Source organism: Mastacembelus armatus, chromosome 11 (genome assembly GCF_900324485.2).
Source record: "Mastacembelus armatus chromosome 11, fMasArm1.2, whole genome shotgun sequence".
Classification (NCBI taxonomy): domain Eukaryota; kingdom Metazoa; phylum Chordata; class Actinopteri; order Synbranchiformes; family Mastacembelidae; genus Mastacembelus; species Mastacembelus armatus.
Genome location: NC_046643.1, coordinates 14,749,675 through 14,769,584, shown reverse-complemented (window position 1 = coordinate 14,769,584; position 19,910 = coordinate 14,749,675). Strand labels below are relative to the sequence as shown.

The window sequence follows — 19,910 nt, the reverse complement described above, 5'->3', positions numbered from 1 at the left end:
AAATGGAAGATTAACCTCCTCCAGATCATTCCCGCATGCCAAAGATATAATCTGGTCCCTAAATCATTAATTAATGGAGAGTTTGCATCAACAGTAAATCTTCCTCTGTTGTCCACTGAGTATCTCCCAACACTAATCAGTAAGTTAAGGGATCTCCACAGCAAGTGTTTGCAGACAAATAAGGAACAGCTTCAACATCCCATTGGTTTATTAAAAGTGAAACCAAATCTGTCTGCAGAGATGTTGCTGTGCTTAACTGCCAGGATCGAGGTACATCCTCACCCACTAAGAACATCCTCCAGACCAGGAAGGAAACCAGTGCCTGTGCTACTGGTGCTCCAGTTACCAGCGGCCTGATCACATTGCGTATTCACTCACTGACTGCAGTACTGATTAAATCTATATTTAATTGGATCAGATCTAGTCGTGATGGAGCGCTCCCCCCGGCGTTTAACCCGCGGTCCTCTGTCAAGTGAGAGGGGAAAAAATACTGTGGGGGAATTAGGAGCAGGAAATGAATACCAATGATAGGCTGTGCTAATAGCCAGCACAGGAGGAATGGACCACACCTGCAGGGCTTTACAAAGAACAATCAGACATCAGACTTACCAGCTTTTCTGTCTATGCACATGTGTGTGTGTGTGTGTGTGTGTGTGTGTGTGTGTGTGTGTGTGTGTGTGTGTGTAGCGTCTTTCTTCCTTGATTAGTTAGACATTATGTTATTCAGGTTGTACAAAGACTTTTTTGGTTGATTAGATGTTTTATAAAAGCACATCACTGATAACTCAATAGCATTCAAAATCTCTCCCTCAATCAAAACTTTAATCAATTTGTCATGATTACTCTACATGTATCAAGAGTGAGAAAAAAAAAAAAAAAAGACAGCACACACACATTTGCATAATTTATCAATAGTCAATACAATTTTACAATTATTCCTCGATTAAGAATCTTTGGCTAAGTTGAACCATGCTGCATGAACACGTGTCTCCGCTGGTGTGCACAGAGGATACAAGGAATCTTCAAGTAGATTTGCAGTGCATTTTGGTATAAATCACAAACCTTACCTTTACTTGAGATTTTTTATTTTTTTAACCTTTGGTGTCTAGACTTGTTTACACAGAGCACGCTCGTTTTTAAAGCAGTGGCCAAAAGGGAGGAGGGTTACACACACAGTAAAACCAGCCCCGTCTCACTGGCCATTAAACAGCCTCACTTGAGTAATTAAAAGTTTATTGCCTTGCTCAAAGGCACCTTGAAGGTAAACGTCGCAAAAGCATGAAGTGCTTCACTTTTTAGGGCCAAAAACAGATGTTTCAATCAAACAGCTAGACAACATCAGCACTGCACTACTTCGCAATTTACGCACAAAGACGATGTTTTTTAACTTCCATCAACAAAATGTTTTGCTTCTTTTATGTGTGTACATGGCAAATATATGATGGAGGGACAAAACTGAGGTTATAAAAAACTTTGGTATAGGTATGGTTATTGTTTGTACAAAAACATTTAAGGTCATTGACACACAACATACGAGTGTGCACACCCACACACACACACACACACAACATGCAGTACTAATAGCGCTGGAAGCTTGATGATTATTTTTATTTAACAAAAAACAAACAAAAAAAAAAAACTTTGATGTTTCCTTTAAAGGGGTGAAAAGAAACTTACAAAAATAAAAGTCCAGGTGACAGCAAGGTTTTATTACAACAAAAAGTTTGGATAATTAAAATGGATTATAGATTTATAATTAAAATCTAGCTCACAGCTTCTTTAGTTCTGCTGACTGACAAACAGTTTGAGGAAGTTTGGTTCATCACTCACATCTTACTCTCACATCCGAGACTTCCAGATGTGAGTGAAAGGTCATAGAAACAAGTTGAGGTCACATGGCAATCATTCCACAATTACCAGTCACATTAATTAAGGAGGAAAATGTTTTTTTTCCTATTGTTTCATACGATTGTGAAGAATATAGAAAAGAAATATCCTCACATTTGTTGTATTTATTCAAAACTGTTTTGCAGAATAAGGGTTCGGACAATAATGTGTGAAAATGTGTGGAAACCTGTCGACAATACTAAAACTTCTTATTTACTCTGCTCACTTTTAATTACCTCATTAGCGCTGCTGCCAATCTGGAAAGTTCCAAACACAATGTGGGCTCTGACTTATTTTCGGTGAAATCTTGCCTCACCTGAGACTGTTTCTAAGACACCTCAGTAAGATGTTCCTACCTGGTGCATCAATCAACAGCTACTTCACGTCAGAACGTATTTTATTCTGATAAAATAATATGACAAAATAACCCATTTAGTTCAACACACTGAGGCCAAATGAGTGATCATATCACTGCAGTCATTGTTAACATGACTCAGACGGTGCATTACACCACAATCAACACCTTCACTATATACAAACTACTTTTAGTGACCTCCCTCTGTGTCTTCAGAGGTCGTGAACACTGGAGTGGAGATTAGTGATTAAAGGTGTCATTCCACCAGGTGACCTTGGAGGTCACAGACATTCTGGGTAAATTACCTTGCAGAAGGCCAGACTAATATCGAACGCCCAAGCAAGGCTGATTGAAAAATGGAAATATTTGCATACAAGACACCGAGCAGGTGCCGGCAGAGCAGCAAACCCTGGCTCCCCGCTCAGATGGAGGTGGCAATCCTGGGAAGGAACGAGTCCTCATTAAAAAGCAGAGCATCATTATCTGAAGCTCAGAGTGCTTTCTCCTGCTATATATATAGAGAGATATATATGGATACAATAGGGACGCTAGTTTGAAAATATAACTAAAACCTAAATAACTAAAGAAACCTGTACCGTGTATTTAGAATGAACAGGGCTGTGCTCATAAATAATACATATGATGATAAATTGCTGATGAACTGTCTAATGAAGAGGAGGCAGAGTGGGAAGGGAGGGGGCAAGGAAGGTTTTTGCTGACGAACAGCAATTTATTTTTTTTTATAGATTTAAAAACTGAGACCTCGCGCACACAGCACGATGCAGGAATGCTAATGTCCCTGGCATTTTTGAAAGTGCCGTTATCTTCCTGGCACTGCACATTAGCTAGAGATATGGTTTCCTCGGCACTAATTTACCCCTATACAGCAAGCGCTGGAGGTTAGAATCAAAACTTAATGGAACCTCTAATTTGACCAAAAGTTCATTCCCGTTAGGGAAATTAAAGCCTGCTAATTAAGGATTACGGCCTGTTTTACAAATAGCAAATGCCAAGTCAGAAGTTTTTACAGATATTAGGAAAACGTGACAATGCTACAAGTATGCTCTTTTCTACAGACAAGATTTATGTTGACAGAAATGAGAAGTACCGAGCTTGATGTTCCAATTTTCATTACTTCAGATCAAATAAAAAATATAAAAGCCACAGATGGGAATTTGATTATCTACAGTCTGTTTCTTTTTTCACAGTGTTTTTAATGACAGCCTGGGCTCCCAGGGAATAAACCTCCTGGTATTTAACCAATTTCCACAGGAGGAATCCATCTTCTGCAGTCGCCGGGTGTCACACTTACTTTTCCCTTCATAAACAATGACCTCGGGGTGTATATGTTATTCTCTTTACTACATCATTTAACTCTTAACAATGTGCCCTCCTGTTGCCCCAACATCTTAGTGTATGCCTATCCTCCCTCTGCATCTCTCTGTCATTTGCTGTGCTTCCTCTTCTCTTTGGCTCGTCTCTGTGACGGGAACCTTCCTTGCCCTGCCACTGACTGCCACCTGTGACAATGACTACGCTTAAAGACAGCGTGTTTCTTTATTGCATCATGTAGTAAATCAACATCGCATCTCTCCCTCCTCCTTTTCAGTTTCATTTCTCTCACACCCGTGCCCACATGCACCTCACACACACCTGGAGCTCCTTCTCTTCTCCTTCTTGCTCTAAGGTCCCAGTACTGGGATTTCAAAGTCCTGACACAGCGGCAACTCAAAAACCAGTGAGTGAGATTGACTGATATGATATGATATGATAGAGAAAGAAAAAGAGTCAATGAGAAATACTGAGAAGCTTGTAAAAGAGCAACAGCAGTAAGAGGAGCAGTTGTAGCAGGCCAGATCTTTACTTCCAATCAGACTGATTTCAAACAAGTCAACTTTAATAAAGCTCCAAAGCTGAACTAATATGGTAATCCTACTAATTCTACTGGACATGCAGGGTAAAAAAAAAAAAAGTCAACTAAATTGTTTTCGAAGTTATATTTCCTTTCAGGTTGTTGGGCCATTACAATTTGTTTCCTGAAAATGCTACTTCCTGGTAACTAATGTATTTGGCAGGTGCCTATTCTGCTCTTCTTCCTGGTTTTTACAGCCATCCCTCCAAGCTGCTTGTACCTAAACAGTACACATCAGTACCACAAGAAAGGTTAAGGTCTTTAAAGATACTCAACTTCCTGACACACCATTAATATTCTCCATACATAAGCTTCGTCTCTCCTCTACGTACGAATCCCCCCCTTCACCCTCCTCCTTCCTTATCCCGGCTTCCACTCCAGTCTCCGCCTTTACCTCTGCACTGCCTTATATTTCCTCCATCTCTCTTATTTTAAACTCTTCCCTCCCCCAGCCTTACTTTCTACCTCTTCCTTTTGGTTATTTTTTTGTTGCAACTTTTTCTACAACTTTTTCTTCCTCTTCCTCCTGGGAAGTGGCACAGAATCCCTTTAAGTGCTGCAAAAGCAAATCTATTTATCATAACCATCTATCTCTTACTGTACGTACACGCTGAGAGACACACTTGCAAACAGAAACACACAGACTGCAGATAAAAAGAAAACACAACATCTTTCGTATGTGCTGCATTAGAAAGACAAGTGCATGTACAGTGAACAAAAGGATTTCCAAATAATGATGCACTGTGATTTAGTGATAGATTAAAGAGGGGCAAACGGGCGGCAGTGCCCACTCTCCTCCCACGCACGGCAATGCAGTTGAGCGAGGCGGTCTTCGGGGACTTCCCATTGACTCTGCACAAGGTGAGAACGAAGCAGGAACAGAAGGCTTAGCAAAAACACTTCAAACGACACGGCAGCGAGACAGAGAGGGCTGCTGTTCTGTGAGGCAAACACAACCAACAGAAAGGAGACGCAGGCGTGAGGGAAAGACTGACCAAAAGAGACAGTGAGGGCCAAGACGGGGAGACAGAATCATTACTCTGCTTTCATCAACAATCAATCAAACAAGCATGTTCGCACACACACACACACAAAATAACCCAGACAACGAGACATGAAAACACCTTAAATGCCACCTAATAGCAGCCAGACGCACAAAGCAAGAGTGCACAGCAGGACATTGATATTCTATACACCCACACACAGCATGGTGAGAATCTGGGCTTGTCTCTATGTGTCTCCCAGTTGTACACATTACACTGGTCTAGACGCAGCCCCATGAAGCATTACACAACGTGTTACCATGAGAAAACATCATGTACCACATATATGACACATGCTGTGCACACAGTACATGCCACACTTGACTAACAGAACAATCTATTAGACATGAGTACACCACAGACAGATGACGGCTGTACCTAGCCCAAAGCTAAAGAAAAGCAGCTGGACCAACCAAATAAATACTTTAACAAACAAAGCATTGCGGCAGATAGGCACACAGCCAGGGGGGAATTTGCATAGTTTTAACAGGGGAGCGCAGTGAACAGGTAGACGTCTGTGAGGAGAAAGAGAGCCACATCGATGAAGAGGAGTCGGTGCAGGAGTAGTTATATCTGAAACCTGTAATTCAGGCCAGGATGCCAATTTGTCCGTCAACAACCTCCATCATAAAGAACTCAAAGTCTAAATGAACTTCATATTTATAGCCAAGAGGGAGAAAAACAGAAGCTTCCTCTGATGCTGGTTTTAAGAAGAAACCTTTGGGAAGAACATCCTGACCTATTAGACTGATAACAATATCAAACCTTCTAGGGCACAATGACCTGATAGTGTATGTTCTACCAGGACTTCCAGCTCTATTAGTAACTTCCATAAAATGGTAATATCTTTATAACATTCTTCACTGTCCCTCAATTCCCCCTGTGGTTATGGAAAACGCAACAAATTAACAGATAACATAGGAGAACGAGAAAACGTTCACATTATTCTCTGGAAAGATATAACAGTGGCTAGGAGAATAATAAGAATATAAAAAGCCTGACTCTGCTGGACATTTCCTCTATAATTTTGTTATTGTTAGAAAAGCATTCAAAATGCAGTGATAACAGGCAGAGCTCTACCCCTTCTCGCGCCTCCTCCAATCACCCCTGGCTGTAACAAATGTGAGTAATGGACTGTAGTGTTGTTTCTCTTACCAACAGTAGACACTGATCAAGAGAGAAGGCAGAGAAAAGGAGGGGAAAGGCACCCCACCCCCCACCCCCCATTGACGGTGGATGCCAGTAGTGTGAGATGAGTCACGTATTGTCCATATAAATCAATGGGTGAGAACACCAGGAAGGAAAACCGTGCATGTGTGAGTAGAGAGAGATGATTATGCATGTGCCGTAGCTCATGTATTAACCATAACTGAATTTACACATCAAGGCGGCAAATGAATTCCAAATAGATTTTTGAAACAGACCAACACGAGACCTGATTAAACGATGAGGGTGAAGATATGGACAGAAAGAGCGTGGTGCCTCTGACAGAGTTATACTCTCATCTGCTAACTTTGTATTACAAATTCACGGTTTGAACCAGAGGATGCGATTGTCACAATGACCTCTTTAAAAAAAAGTCCTATCACTACTACCTTCCTGCAACCCGTTGTTCCCCATAAAATGAACGGCGAAATCTAAGCTGTTGCGTCTCATTTTTACATTTTATGAGCTATATCACCATTTATTTTCATCGATAGACAAACTACAAAATAAACCTATGTGTCATTGTTATATTTAAAAAGTTAGGAAGGACCAAGTCTTTCGGTAAATAAACAAAAGTGGAGTTATAAGTCTGCACATGTTATATTCCAGCTCTGCACAGCAAGCAAGCATCAACCAGCAGCTAACCCTAGCAGAAAATAAACAGTTGGAATCTGTGAGTTTTACTTTAAAAACATCATATTGAAGTTTTACCTTCAGGACATCTAGAACTGAGCAGCAGTTTGTTCTGTCAATCTAATAGTACACTGTGACACCACATTAGCAGCTAACATATCTTTAGCTTTAATTGTCGGACGTGACCGACCAGAAATTTAATGGTCAGCATAATAAAGTAATTTCAGGTATTCTGGTAATGTACAGCAATTTTTCTTTTAAATTCAAACTAATGTTGAACTTGACTTCAAATAAAATACTAATTATTAAGTGTTACAGTTAAAGGTTTTAAATCTACATAGTGAGCGGGTCTTCTTTCATGGATGCAGCCATGTTGCACTGCCATGTTTCTATATTAGCCCGGAATGGACAAACCTAACACTGACTCTAGACAGGGAATCACGTTTTGCTTTAAAGGTGGCGGCCACTGTACCCTCCCTCATACCTGCAAATGGTGGGGTGGACGATGAGGGTTGCTCAGAAAGTTGCATTCTGCAATCCCACCACTAGATGCCACTGAATTTTTCGTGTTTTATGCATTGCACCTTTAAGTCCCGTTACTTTTTTAACATATTTTTCAAGCATATGATTTTATTGTTTCTAAAAAAAAAAATGCAGTTAATTACATGACTAATATAATATATCCAATATCAAATAGGATTTCACTGAAATGTATTTTGTAGAGGTCTCTGAATGTACAGCTTTCAGAAGGTTGTTTATTGTACCCCATGGATGAAGCCCCCCCTCTAGAAAAATACTAATATACCAGTTGATCCCCCCCTCAGATAATTTCACATCAGATACTGCATGATGGCTTGTGTGCACAGTTTACGCTAATAATTCCATGCTGTCTCCAAAAAACTGTGTTTTATATCTCCATGTAGCTACCTCACCAGACAGAATATGTAAATATCTGCAAATGTAAAACTTGAGCAGCACAGCCCCCCCAGCTTCCTCACAAGAATATAACATTTTTTTTTTTTTTTTTTTTTTTTGCTGGTCTGTAGCTTCCCGTCCAATCCACTTACATCACACTTTCAAGCTCTAAAGATTTTACTATCATATTTGTAATGGAAGATGTACCGATTTAAATGTTCACTCTAACAATATAAGAGGGATACATTAGCCACTGGAGGTGGTGGCTGCTGCTGCTGCTGCTGCTGCTGCTGAAGGGTCAAATTACTTTCAGTCACTGTGGATGCACAGAGCACTAAAAGAGAGATTTCAATTTTCTTCAAATATTCTCATTACAGAGATGAAGGTTGCCAAAGGGTCTCAGACCTTCATATAATTACATCTTCAATAGGAAAAATCTCAATTATAACAGAATACCTAATTATTACACTGCCCATATTTGAAATTGCCCTTGCATGAAAGAAAAACTGGAGCAGTATCATCCACTAAGCTGTGAGGACAGTTTCCACTTCTCATAACACCGCTGTTAAGCACCCAAGAGCATTAGAGGGGAGACCTGTCACGCCTCAAGACCTGAAGGGAATGAACAGAGAACAAGATATGACAGAGCACAAACCTGCGTCTTCACTTGCTGCCTTTTTTATGAAGGGACACTGATAACTCTGAGGGCGCCGGTCGGTGCAAAATACCACCTCAATTGCTATACCTCAGAAGAGGCCTTCTGCTTCAATAACAAAACAAATTATTTTGACCAACCGCTGTGGCTGCCATATCGTTTTCCAGGCCATGTAGCGTAACAAGGCCCATTTTGCGAATAATCAAACTCCAGCCAGTGACCATCCACCTATCAACAGCTTTGATCTTTTTTGTACATGACAGCCATTTCCATCATAGCAGTAATGTAATTTCCCAGTGGGTAACGGGCACTGCAGTGCAGACTCCCAGTTTAATGTACTGTGGAGCTACCATTCACAAGTTGGAAAGCCCTCTTTGTAGAAAGCATTTGCATTCAAATCATTGAGTCTGAAATTGGTTCTACCTGTCTGGGATCAGGAATATCTCCTGTGGATTCCCACTGCCAGTTAAGTGCGGTTTTGATAACCCTGGAGCATAAGGAATTCTAACCGCTTCTGATGGCATATGATGGGCCTAAATATGTTTTGCTCTGGTCTCCTCTGAAGAAAGCAGCGCTGCCCCCGCTCCTGTGGTAGCTTTTAGATGAGTTGCATGGCACTGTCCCATCAGAGCCCATGAGCTGGATATAATAGCCCATCAAATGTACCAATTCCAAATAATAATGAAGCTTCAGCTGCTTTGGACCTCCAGAGGAGTCAGAGAGGATGAAAAAAAAAAAAAAAAAAAAACAGAAACACCAAGATAAAAACTTTACTGTGAGAGTAATAGTCAAAGCTTTCACAGTTTCCCTTTGGTTCATATCTATTAAATTCCAGGTCGATTAAGTTCCTCCTCCTGAGGTTTTATCTGTATCTCCACCCACCTTTTAATTTAACTCATGTTCACTCCACTGCAGAGTCAAATTAGTGTTTACCAAGAGCAACAGTCTAGAATAAACATTAACATGTTTGTGCTCTTGTTTTTAGCCTTTTGTTTTCACAAGCCTTGAATGTCAGTGTGGAGAGTTCACACAGCACCAATACAAAGAATAGATCTTCAGTGATGCCACATTTATTTTGACTAAATTGCTTGAAAATGTTACGCAGATGAGCAGAGACATTGGGCAAACACGGCACTCTCACCTAATCTTTAAATATGTAAAGTGAGCGAAATCTAAAAGTATGCTTGGATGAAAACCTCTCATTTACATCCTGGGGAGGAATAAGTTGCAGTTGGTTTGGGTCTCAGACAGATTCAATTACATTTTTTTCTTATTTTCCTCTTCAGAGGACTTTGTTTAGGTCTCAGATATCTTTTTTTTTTATATTATTTCATAGAGGAATAACTTTAAGTTTGTTTAGGTTTCACAGACATATTCAAATATTTGTGTCTTTAAAACTGTGCTCAGCCTCATGTTTTTTTCTTTAATCTTTGTCTTCTCTGAAGCCATGGCTGCAGCAATGCCACAGTGCAGTGCAGACATAGTTAAGACCTCCATGGAGTATGAACCCCAGAGCAATTACTGACCAGCTGTAATAAGCCATTGTCAGACATGCTGTTTCAAGGCAATACTTGATCCAAGCTTCCCGAGCTTAGCTCCGAATACTTCATGGCAATTTACTGACACAGTGAAATCAAATTAAAAATGCATTTGGACATTGATCACCTGATGCACCCAGATTGATCGCTGCTCAAAAAGCAACCTTGTTGTGTTTTCACCTTCCCATGCCATATAAATGTATTGATCCACAGACCCACTCTTGGATCCATATGAGCCATTAAACATCCTTTCAGTGTTTCTCCATCCATTTATGTGACTCATAGCAGATTCCAATGAGCTAAAAATGGCCAACACACTGCTTAGCAGCCCGATAAGCTTAGAGGCACCACTGCAGATCTACAACATAATGAACCCAGGTGATAATGTCAAGTTAACAATCCATTTAGCAGCCCTCTTCATCAAATTAATTATCTGCACGTCTAATTCAGACAAAGATTATAAAGCATTCGAATGTTCACAACTTGAAGAGTTAGAGAGGAATACCTCATTACAAATACAGAGAGACACGTTTAATTCAAATATGTATAAAAGGTCATTTTGCACTCAAACACTCATAAACACATTTCTAATTTAGCACAACGGCAACCAGAAAAAAATACACCCCAACTAATGCTGCTGAGGCTCTTGTGGGGTGGAATGAATGTGAAAGAACAAATTGAATGCTAGTGAATAAGATGCATTTGTATGCAAAATTGCCGAGACAGCCCAGAGACAGAGCTGCAGGCGGATGGACGTGCATGTAATCAGGTAGCAAATCCGCTTGTCTCCTGTATGCTCCATCTGTGCCATGTTGTGCAGGGCAGAGGGGCAGGTGAATGGCGGATGCTTTTGTCTCTGAGCACTGGTCCACATGAATGACCCAGCCTCTGTCCACATTAGCACGGATCAACTCCCATGAGAATCATCCCCTCTGAAAACAGTAGCAACAGCACATTCGGCCAAATAATCTAACTTCCATATACAGTAAAACCCACATTCCCTTTCACCCTTCCTGACTTTTGGCCAAGCCGATCAATCTTTCTTCTTCTGAAAGACTGCTCCACTTTCCCCCTTACCAATATGTTCGCTTTCCATTCCACCCAAAGCTTCCCTACAATATTATTCTTCACACTTTCCTCTTTCACTTGTCACCACCTTCTTCATTACTCATTCTATATTTTCTTTATTTTTGAGTACCTATTCCTTTTACTGAAACTAAATATGTAGAAATGTCTCCCTATAGGGAGTCATGGCTCTCCTCTGCCCCACAGGGACATTCAGAACTTCAAGTCTTGCTTGGTCTGCACACACTCGCACAAACTGACCCAGCGGTTAATGAACCTGTTGATTAAGACAGCATCTCGACTCTACATTGATCACCAGGCCTCTGTACCTTCAACTCTCAGGGAAACTGTTTGTCAAGGAGACAATTTATTTTGTAGCACTGGATATGGTGTGCTAGGAATTGGGTTGTTTATTCTTCATGTGGTCTAGGGGCCTGACACATACCATTTTAGGTCCAAACTAGGGTCATAATGGGTAGCATGAAACACGCGGGGCTGTAACTCACTGAGGACCAGCTACAAACAATGAAAGATGATTTTCATCTTGCTGAGCTGGCAAGAGAATGGTGAGTTAGCTGAGATGTTTGGCACATTTTGAAACTCACTTCCCTGCTATTCCTTCCCTCTGTGCAAAGAGTTTCTGCACTGGTGTCTTGCTAAGTTATAAGCAATAAAAGAGACGCTGAGTCACTTTGGGAAAGAATGGGAGAGTGAATGAAGGTCGCACTGTTGTTTTGATCATAATGATATGGGGTGCCCAATTATGGAGATGCAACCTGTCTAACCAGTCAGGCCAAACACCTGATGGGAAGAGGTGGCAGGAGCACAGGACGCTGCTTGTGGGTAGGCAAGGCTACCGCAGTGCACCGCTGCTCCCGCGTGCTCTCAAGATGTTCCACATCTCCCCCCTCTAATTGGCAGATGGCTTCAGATGTGAGATGATTTAATGGCCTGCGTGTGTTTTTTCCTGCCTCAGTCAGCCATTAGCAGGGACATCTGTAATGAGTTGGCTAGGCATGCTGCTGAGAGCGGAAGCTGAGAGCAACATTTTCTAACGGGGGGTAGTGTGGTCGTGACGGACTTGGGCGGTAATCAAAGCACTATTTCTTTGGGTTATGATAATCGAGACATCTCTTTTAAAATTGTCCAAGGCAGAGAAAAAAGCCACACTAAATCGTCTGATGATGTTTACCTCAGAAAAGCAGCAAAGAATCAAAAGCACAGTATTACTGGGTATCAACTGTGTGACAATCCCCTTTTGACTTTCAATACACCAGAGCAGGACTTTTCTAGCTTAGCGTTATCATAAAAAGCCATTTTCATGGCTTTGGCACAAACAGCTTGGCTTCCAAGTGATCCCATTTCTTGCAGCTGTGCCATAACCATCTGCACTGAATGCTGCACTCAAGGGTAAAACTTTAAGGCCTCAACCACAGTTTGGCCCTAAAGGTCTCTGGTTTCTGGCTCTCTGTCGTTGCCTTGATTTCTTACTGCTCCCTCCTGAGCTTGTTTCCATACCCAGAGCTGGATGAGGGAAGGAGCTGCATCGTTGAGCAAGTGAGGCCTTCAGCTTGTTCTCTATGCATGTAGACAGAGTGGGGGAGCAGTGGCCCCAAGCCTTAGGCCTTTAAAAGCTTGATGGCCATCAGTATTCGTGCCATAGCCTCTCCGGATTTGTCCGCTACCTGCAAACTGGGTCAATTTTTGCATTATTTTAGAAGTTTGTATCTCACTGTGGAATAAGGAGAGGTTTGCACACGCATGCATGTAGACCCACACCTGCACTTTGTCTCTTGTTTCCCTCTCTGACTCACTCTGACACACAGTACTCTGAATTCATTAATATGACCACATATTTGTCATTTTAACACATAAATGTCAATTTAAAGCCAGCTCACACTGTAACGCATGACTACACTGAGCGGCCATACTCACGCTGTGAAAATCATTTGAGACGGGGCACACGCTGAAAGACTAATTAAAATTGATAGATAGGACTAATACTGATTATGACACTCAAAAACCTGTGCACTTTCCCCAACGCTTAAACGCAAGTAAGTCTCAGTTAATATACCCCTTCTCTATTCCTGTCACACTGACGGGATTAACTGCAGTCATAAATCTGAAATAGTTTTGAATGTGACTCTGACATTAATAAGAAGGTGACAGAACCACAGCACCACCTTGACTGTTTTTTTTCCCCCACTCACCCACCCACCAACCCACCCACCCACTATTTGACTTGAGGAAATGCTCACATATTTGAATTATCCCACATCCACATACATTCAAATAACTTTCATACAATTTCTAATTCTAATCATCTACTGTGTGTGTGTGTGTGTGCTGAGAGGTGAATGAGGAACCAAGAGCAGATGGGGGGGTGGTGGTAATGAGATGCAAAAAAAAAAGAGAGAGAGAGAATTGAGGGGGACAGGCTGGCTGCTGATACACAGTAGAAAAATAAGAGAGGGAAGAAAATAACCAAGTATGAGATAGAGAGAGGCGATAGGAAAGACCCGAGTCTGAGGTGAATACAAATGGACAGAGGATGAACACAGATAGAAGAGCTGGAGGGATGGAGGGGTGGAGGGGTGGGGGCAAAGAGGGAGGTTGTGTGAGGAGAGCCGATAAAAAGAATGTGAGAAAGATGGATTCACTGTTGGCTAATGAGAAGACAAAGGCAGTAGAATCCACATCGATCCTTGCCCCCACAGCAAGCTGCCTTTATAGCTCACAGGTAGAGAGAGACAGGCGAGCCTGGGGAAGCTTACCTAAGGTAAGCAGCCTTACTGCTGCAGGAGGTCCAAGCACAGGCTCAGATGTGCGTACTGTATATGTGTGTGTGTGTGAATATATTTATATGTGTGTGTGTGTGACATGCATGCTTATTCATACTGAGCATGCAGATTTAGGGAAGTTTGTGCCCTGTGTGTGTGTGTGTGTGTGTGTGTGTTTGTGTGTGTGTGTATTGTGCGGTTGTGCTGCTGCACAGGGGGCAGGTGGAAAGATACACAGCTGAACACTGAAAGCAGGGTTAATGAAAAGATGTCTGCTTAAATGAGTCATTATTGTGAAGCAGTAGATGGACTAAATGTGAGGCACAAATCAAATATTCATACACTAACCACTCAGCATGCAGGGAGGCAAGAGTGAAGAAATCTGGAGAGGCATTACTGTAACTGATTAAATGGGTCAAAAAGAACGAGAGATTTCAGGCTTTAAATTCAAATAAATCAAGTAATGAACCAGTTGTTGGCGACTGCAGACAGAAATGCTGATAAATAATCTGGGGACTTGTCTTACAACTGGAAAACTAATTGGCTTTAATGCATATTTTTGGGGAGGGGTGGGGGGGGTTGCTGCTGTAAACAAAAGAAACACGCTGCTGCAGAGGAATGCCCACTGTGTTGCACGGAACTTATCTGCACAGGAACACAAGTTAATAAGCTGTTAACACGGACAGAGCTGCGTTACGGCTGCAGAGAGCCACTTACAGTGGGTTTGAGCTGTTCCAGTACACCGCATGCCGGTTGCTGCCTCTCGACAGGTGCAAGTTTGTAAGTGCCAGCGTGATGAGGCTGAGAGAAAACGCCGTGAGAGCCATAATCCCTCCGGTGCTCGTCCAGCCCTGGTTCCCCTCTCTTCCTTCTGCGTCCCCGCTGCTTCTGATCAGTCGTTCACAACATCCCAGCGGTCAAAAAAACGCCTTTTCAAGTTCCCAGTTACCTTCACAACGAGCTGGATCGGGGACACTTCTGAGTTACGTGTTCTTCAACTCAAATCCCATCGCGACCTTACCCATTTGGTCATCTTCACTTGTGCCAAATCTATCTGGACTTCTTTCTCGCAACCGCTGCGCACTGACAAGTCACTCCTTTGTTTGGCAAGTGTGCGAGAATTAGTGTGTTAGTGATGATAAGGCAAAGGTTTGCTGCCACATTCACGAATGAGAGCTGAGGTCGGTGCTTATTGTTTGTAACACAGCTTTAAAGTCGCTTCCAAGCCGCTGGGTCTCCTTTGAAAGGTTTGTGAACCTGCGTCTCTTCTCAGCAGCAGCAGCAGCAGCAGCAGCCACACGCTGCGCACACGACGCCACAAACCCGCCCTCTGATGGCCGAGATGCGCTCACATGTCCATCTATTCTGCTGCCCCGCCCCCTCACAACACGCACCGTGTGTGTGGGTATCTGTGCCCCTGGGTGCGTTTCAGAAACAATATGATTACCAAAAAAAAACTTAATTAAAAAAGAAAAGAAAGTTAAATTATTCTAAAATTATTGATTATTTTGGGATAAGGGTTTAGGGTAAAGATAAAGACGGACTAATTGTGTTGAGGTTGAAGTGAAGGTGAGAGTTGGGGGCAGGTTTAGTTAGGCCTAATTACTTTTCCCGATCCTCATCATTGGTTTTGTTCTGTGTGTAGATCAGGCTTTTAATTTGCTTCATGTCTGGAACATACTAAAGACTAAAATCCTGTAAAATGACTCACTATCACACATTTAATCAGTTGCACAATGATCTTAAAGCTCGTTTTTCAAATGTCTGTCAACAACCAGAAAACATGGACGTTGCTTGATACAAGTGAGTAATAAATTAAAGCACCAAACCAACATGATGGTGGTGGTGAGCACTGTCTAATGTTAAAAACTGGTTTCTATAATATAGACCCAATAATAGTAGAACTTCACATGTGAAAGCTGACAAACTGTGATTGGTCAGGGTCCAACATGTCTCTATCACATACTTTACACTCCAGCACAACATGCTGGTCGAAAATCTTTTTGGTAATCAACTGAGTGGAAAGTAACTGTGAAAATCTTTATGGAGGCATTTACATTTATCTTATTTCTCTGCTTATTTATGGTAAATAGGATTCTCCCTTAATTTGTCACCAGATTGATGAGAAATGTTTTTATATTCAACATATTTTTAACTTTTCAGAAGGTTTAATAAGTTAAAATGTGCATTTGGTCTAACATAGCAAAATTAATACAGTCAGTCTAAGTCCATTACATGTACAGCAGTAATATAAGCATGTGAGTAATTGTAAGTGAGCGTGTGTGTGTGTGTGTGTATAAAATTGTGAAATAGAGACCAAGGGGGTTTGCATGAAAATTTCGGAGACTTTAATTAACCTGTTTAATTTTGCCGGTGGTGGTTTAGCCACTCTATCTAGCCTAACAGCAGCCCTTAGTATTAATGGCTCAGTTAATTCCAAATATTAAGCATTAGCCTCAGTTTGATTAACTTTGCCAATTTCATAGCTCTTAATAGTATCCTTTTTGGAGGGGATATCAGTGATATTCACACCCATAAATGTGGTTATAGATGCTGTTGGTGAAACTAGCAGAGCAATACTGGCATTAATCTGAATGACCTCCAATGATGAATGAATGTTCATTACACTTCTTATCCAAATCCCTGAAGGTCAGATTCCCACTTGTTTGAGTGAGGAGAAGTAGTCGGAGTCAGACGTAGATGTGCTGCCTGCTTTCTCCTCTCTCAGCTCTCATTCGTACACGCGGTCTGTCTAGTTTGCTCTCGTTTGCTCTCACTCACTCTCTGCCCCTCTGTTGTTTTTGTCAGTGATGATGCCTCTCTTGAGTGCCCTCCAGGCATGTTGCCGTGGTGACTGGAGTAAAGGGGTGGATGAAAGAACAAGTACCATCTCTTCCCTCACCCCCAACTCTCCCTCTATCTGTCCCACCACCTATCTGTGCGGCTCCACTGGATCACTTGCCTCCAGCCGTTCTAATATTTGTCATCCTTTTGTCGCCTTGCACTCAGAGGGAAAGTGCTGCACATAAGGGGCATATTCTTCCATTTCTTCATAAAGTGATGATCTCTCGCTTCCTGTTGCATTTGCCGACCACATAGTGCCAATGGAAGTGAGATGAGAATATGGAGAGTGACATTTAATATGTTTCCTGGGCTCCTCTCAAACAGCAGAGGCACAAATGCATATTTATGATGTGCTCTGTGTGTATGAGTATGTATTTCGCACATGTGACAGAGTGGAGCTTCCCAGTGTCATAAGTTATTGAACACATTTGTTCTCTCGACTTTGTACCACGTGATGCGCTGTTTATGTATGCTATTTACCTCCTGTGGTGCCTGCAGCTGCATGGTGTGTATTTCACTACAGGCGTCGGTGCACACTATAGTAACAGTAACCACGGCTCGTTACCTTGACTCAGACTATGTTTGTGATTAATTCATGAACAGCAGCTATGGGCATATTGATTATTCAGATCATTTGTTTTCATCAATCAGCCTCAACACTTTCATATATCCTTGCTGACTTGATATTGATTTCCTAACTGACTTCATTCCTGGTGTAAGCAATATTACTGTAGAAAATGTGCTGGTTTCTTCCTCAGCGCAATTTCTTTAGTCTTCCTCCTGGATTCTATCTTTGCCATCTCTAATTTCCTACCCCCAGTTTGTCCTCTTTTCCCTTCCTCTCATTTTGGAGTTATCTCAGTTTTAATGTTAATGGATTAAAATGAGGTTATCTTGATTGAATTTGATGTCCAGTGGCGGTGTCAGTAAACAACAATTTATGTGATTAATCAGTTAATCTAGTTAAATGTCAAGCTTTGAATATAAAGCAACTGTGACAAAAATAACAACAGAAGCTTAAGGCTTTTGAGCTCAGACACACCGACAAATAAATAAACATCACCGTGTGGAAATAAAAGTGCGTAAAAATATGTGTCTGCAAAAATATGTATCAGGTTTGCCACCCGAGCCCAGCATTGTGTCAGGAAACTGTGCTGACACAGTCACCTCACCAGCCTCCCTCATCCACCTTTGCTTTCTTCTCTCATTTGGTGTGAATCTGCATTTTGCAGTCCCTTAACGCCACCTTGCCCATACAAATGTGATAAGGTGAGAGATAAAGGCAAGAGGGACAAAAAAAGTTATAGAGCGTGAGAGGAAGAAAGATCGAGGTTGGAGGTAGGTAGAAATGACAATGCAGGAATCAAGGGGAGAGTTAGAGAAGGACTAAAGAAAGCTAAACTAGAGACTGTGACGTGTGTACAAGGAGGATGGAGAGGGAGGCATGGAGACATTAGCTAAATGGAAGAAAGGGCAACAGTGTTTTTGGTAATGGCATGGTGCTGAGGAGAGTGCTGGCCTAAGCTCCAGGTGGGCCTCCATCGTTTTGTCCCCTCGAGTGTGGTGCTTAACCTGCTTCGCTTCAGTAAGTACCCAGCTGTGCAAATAGCTAATGTGATTGTGAAGATATAAGCCCAGGATAATGGCATCTGCCAAGCAATCAAGAACAATGTTCTTCAGCATCAGGCTGTGATGAAAAGGGAGCACCGGGAAATGGATGCTCGAATGAGGGCTGAACCCTTAGGGAAGGCAGTGGTGTGTTGGTAAATAGTCGTAAAGGACAGAAAGTTGGAGGAGCAAGGAAAGGAACTGTGAGGAAAATCTGTTTAAAGGAACAGATAAGGATGAAACAGCAAAACAATATTAGGAGTAAACCGACATGGACAAAGGGCGCAACACTTCGTAATGAATCAAAATACGGTCATCGTATCAGGCAGAAAACAAACACGATGCAGGAGGAAAGTTTTTCATACGAAGCTTGAGCTAGTATGAAAACTGTCGGTGTGTTACAGTATAGTACACTACAGTGTAATCACCCCCAGTTTTTACTTCAGCGGAGGGACAGTTACAATCAGAGGGAATTTCCTACTAAAAAGGTGTGGGAAAAGAGGAGTCTCAGACACTCTTCAACCATAAGACACATTTGTTCAATGAATCTATGGAGCCTCTGTGTGGACCAAATACTTTATTTCCCCAAAATCAACACCAGACCCAAGTTTGTAAAACTGAATGACACGTAAACAGGTCACTGACACAGCAATGCTATAGCCAATCACACCCAGTCTCTAATTCATTGGCTCACAGTTTACTTAGCTATTGTCTGATATGGCAGGGTTATAGCTGCTAATTATTAAACAGTATTTGGTAGGAAGCTTTAATGCTGGAGTTGATGGGTGACGAAAAAGTTTTGGTAAAGTTCAACAACTTACAACTGAGTTAGGAATAGCAACAATCCTCCAGTGTTTATACCTACCCTCTGATACAAACCATGGCAACATTTCTGGAATTAGCAATATGCTGCAGAGAAACTGTTGAAAATCACTGCTGAAAAATAAATTCCTTTTATGGTGCTTGGATAGGTGCAGGCACAAAAACAACTCATTTAGGCTCAAGGAAAGATCATGGTTTGGGTTAAAATAAGTGTTTAGTTATGAAACCGTCACATTTAGGATTTGAAAAAACATTAATTGTTGGTTTGAAGCAGGAAATGAAGAGCAGTGTCCTGTCAGTCAGTCAGTGTTTTGTCAAACCATCCATCCAGCCATCATATCCCAGACAAGCGTACCAAAGTCAATTCTGGCTAAACCTGCGATCATTTACACAGACCACATGCACAGTCAGTGTCCAGGAATCCAAAATTTAATCTATAATATGTGGCCCTAGACCACATGTATCTAATCTCATCTAACTTCATATGTAATTTTAGGTTATACTGTGTTAAGTCTTTGCAACACTGAGGGAGTAATGCTGTCTTAATGAAAACTCTCTAAGAGCAAACATGTTTTGCAGTGTTTTGACTACAAGCTAATGTTATGTCCGGCTATATAATTCCCTTTAGTTTAAATCCTTAACTAAAC

At 41.6% G+C, this 19,910-nt stretch overlaps 1 protein-coding gene across 1 annotated transcript in view; it reads right to left on the bottom strand.

Moving 5' to 3' along the window:
- efna3a (ephrin-A3a) overlaps window positions 1–15,291 on the bottom strand; it is a 52,435-nt gene extending 37,144 nt beyond the window's left edge. The window contains exon 1 of the mRNA XM_026300576.1: window positions 14,707–15,291. Within this exon, the coding sequence (XP_026156361.1) occupies window positions 14,707–14,816 (110 nt within the window). The 5' untranslated portion in view covers window positions 14,817–15,291. The remainder of the gene's footprint in view (window positions 1–14,706) is intronic.
- Window positions 15,292–19,910: the final 4,619 nt, after the last annotated feature.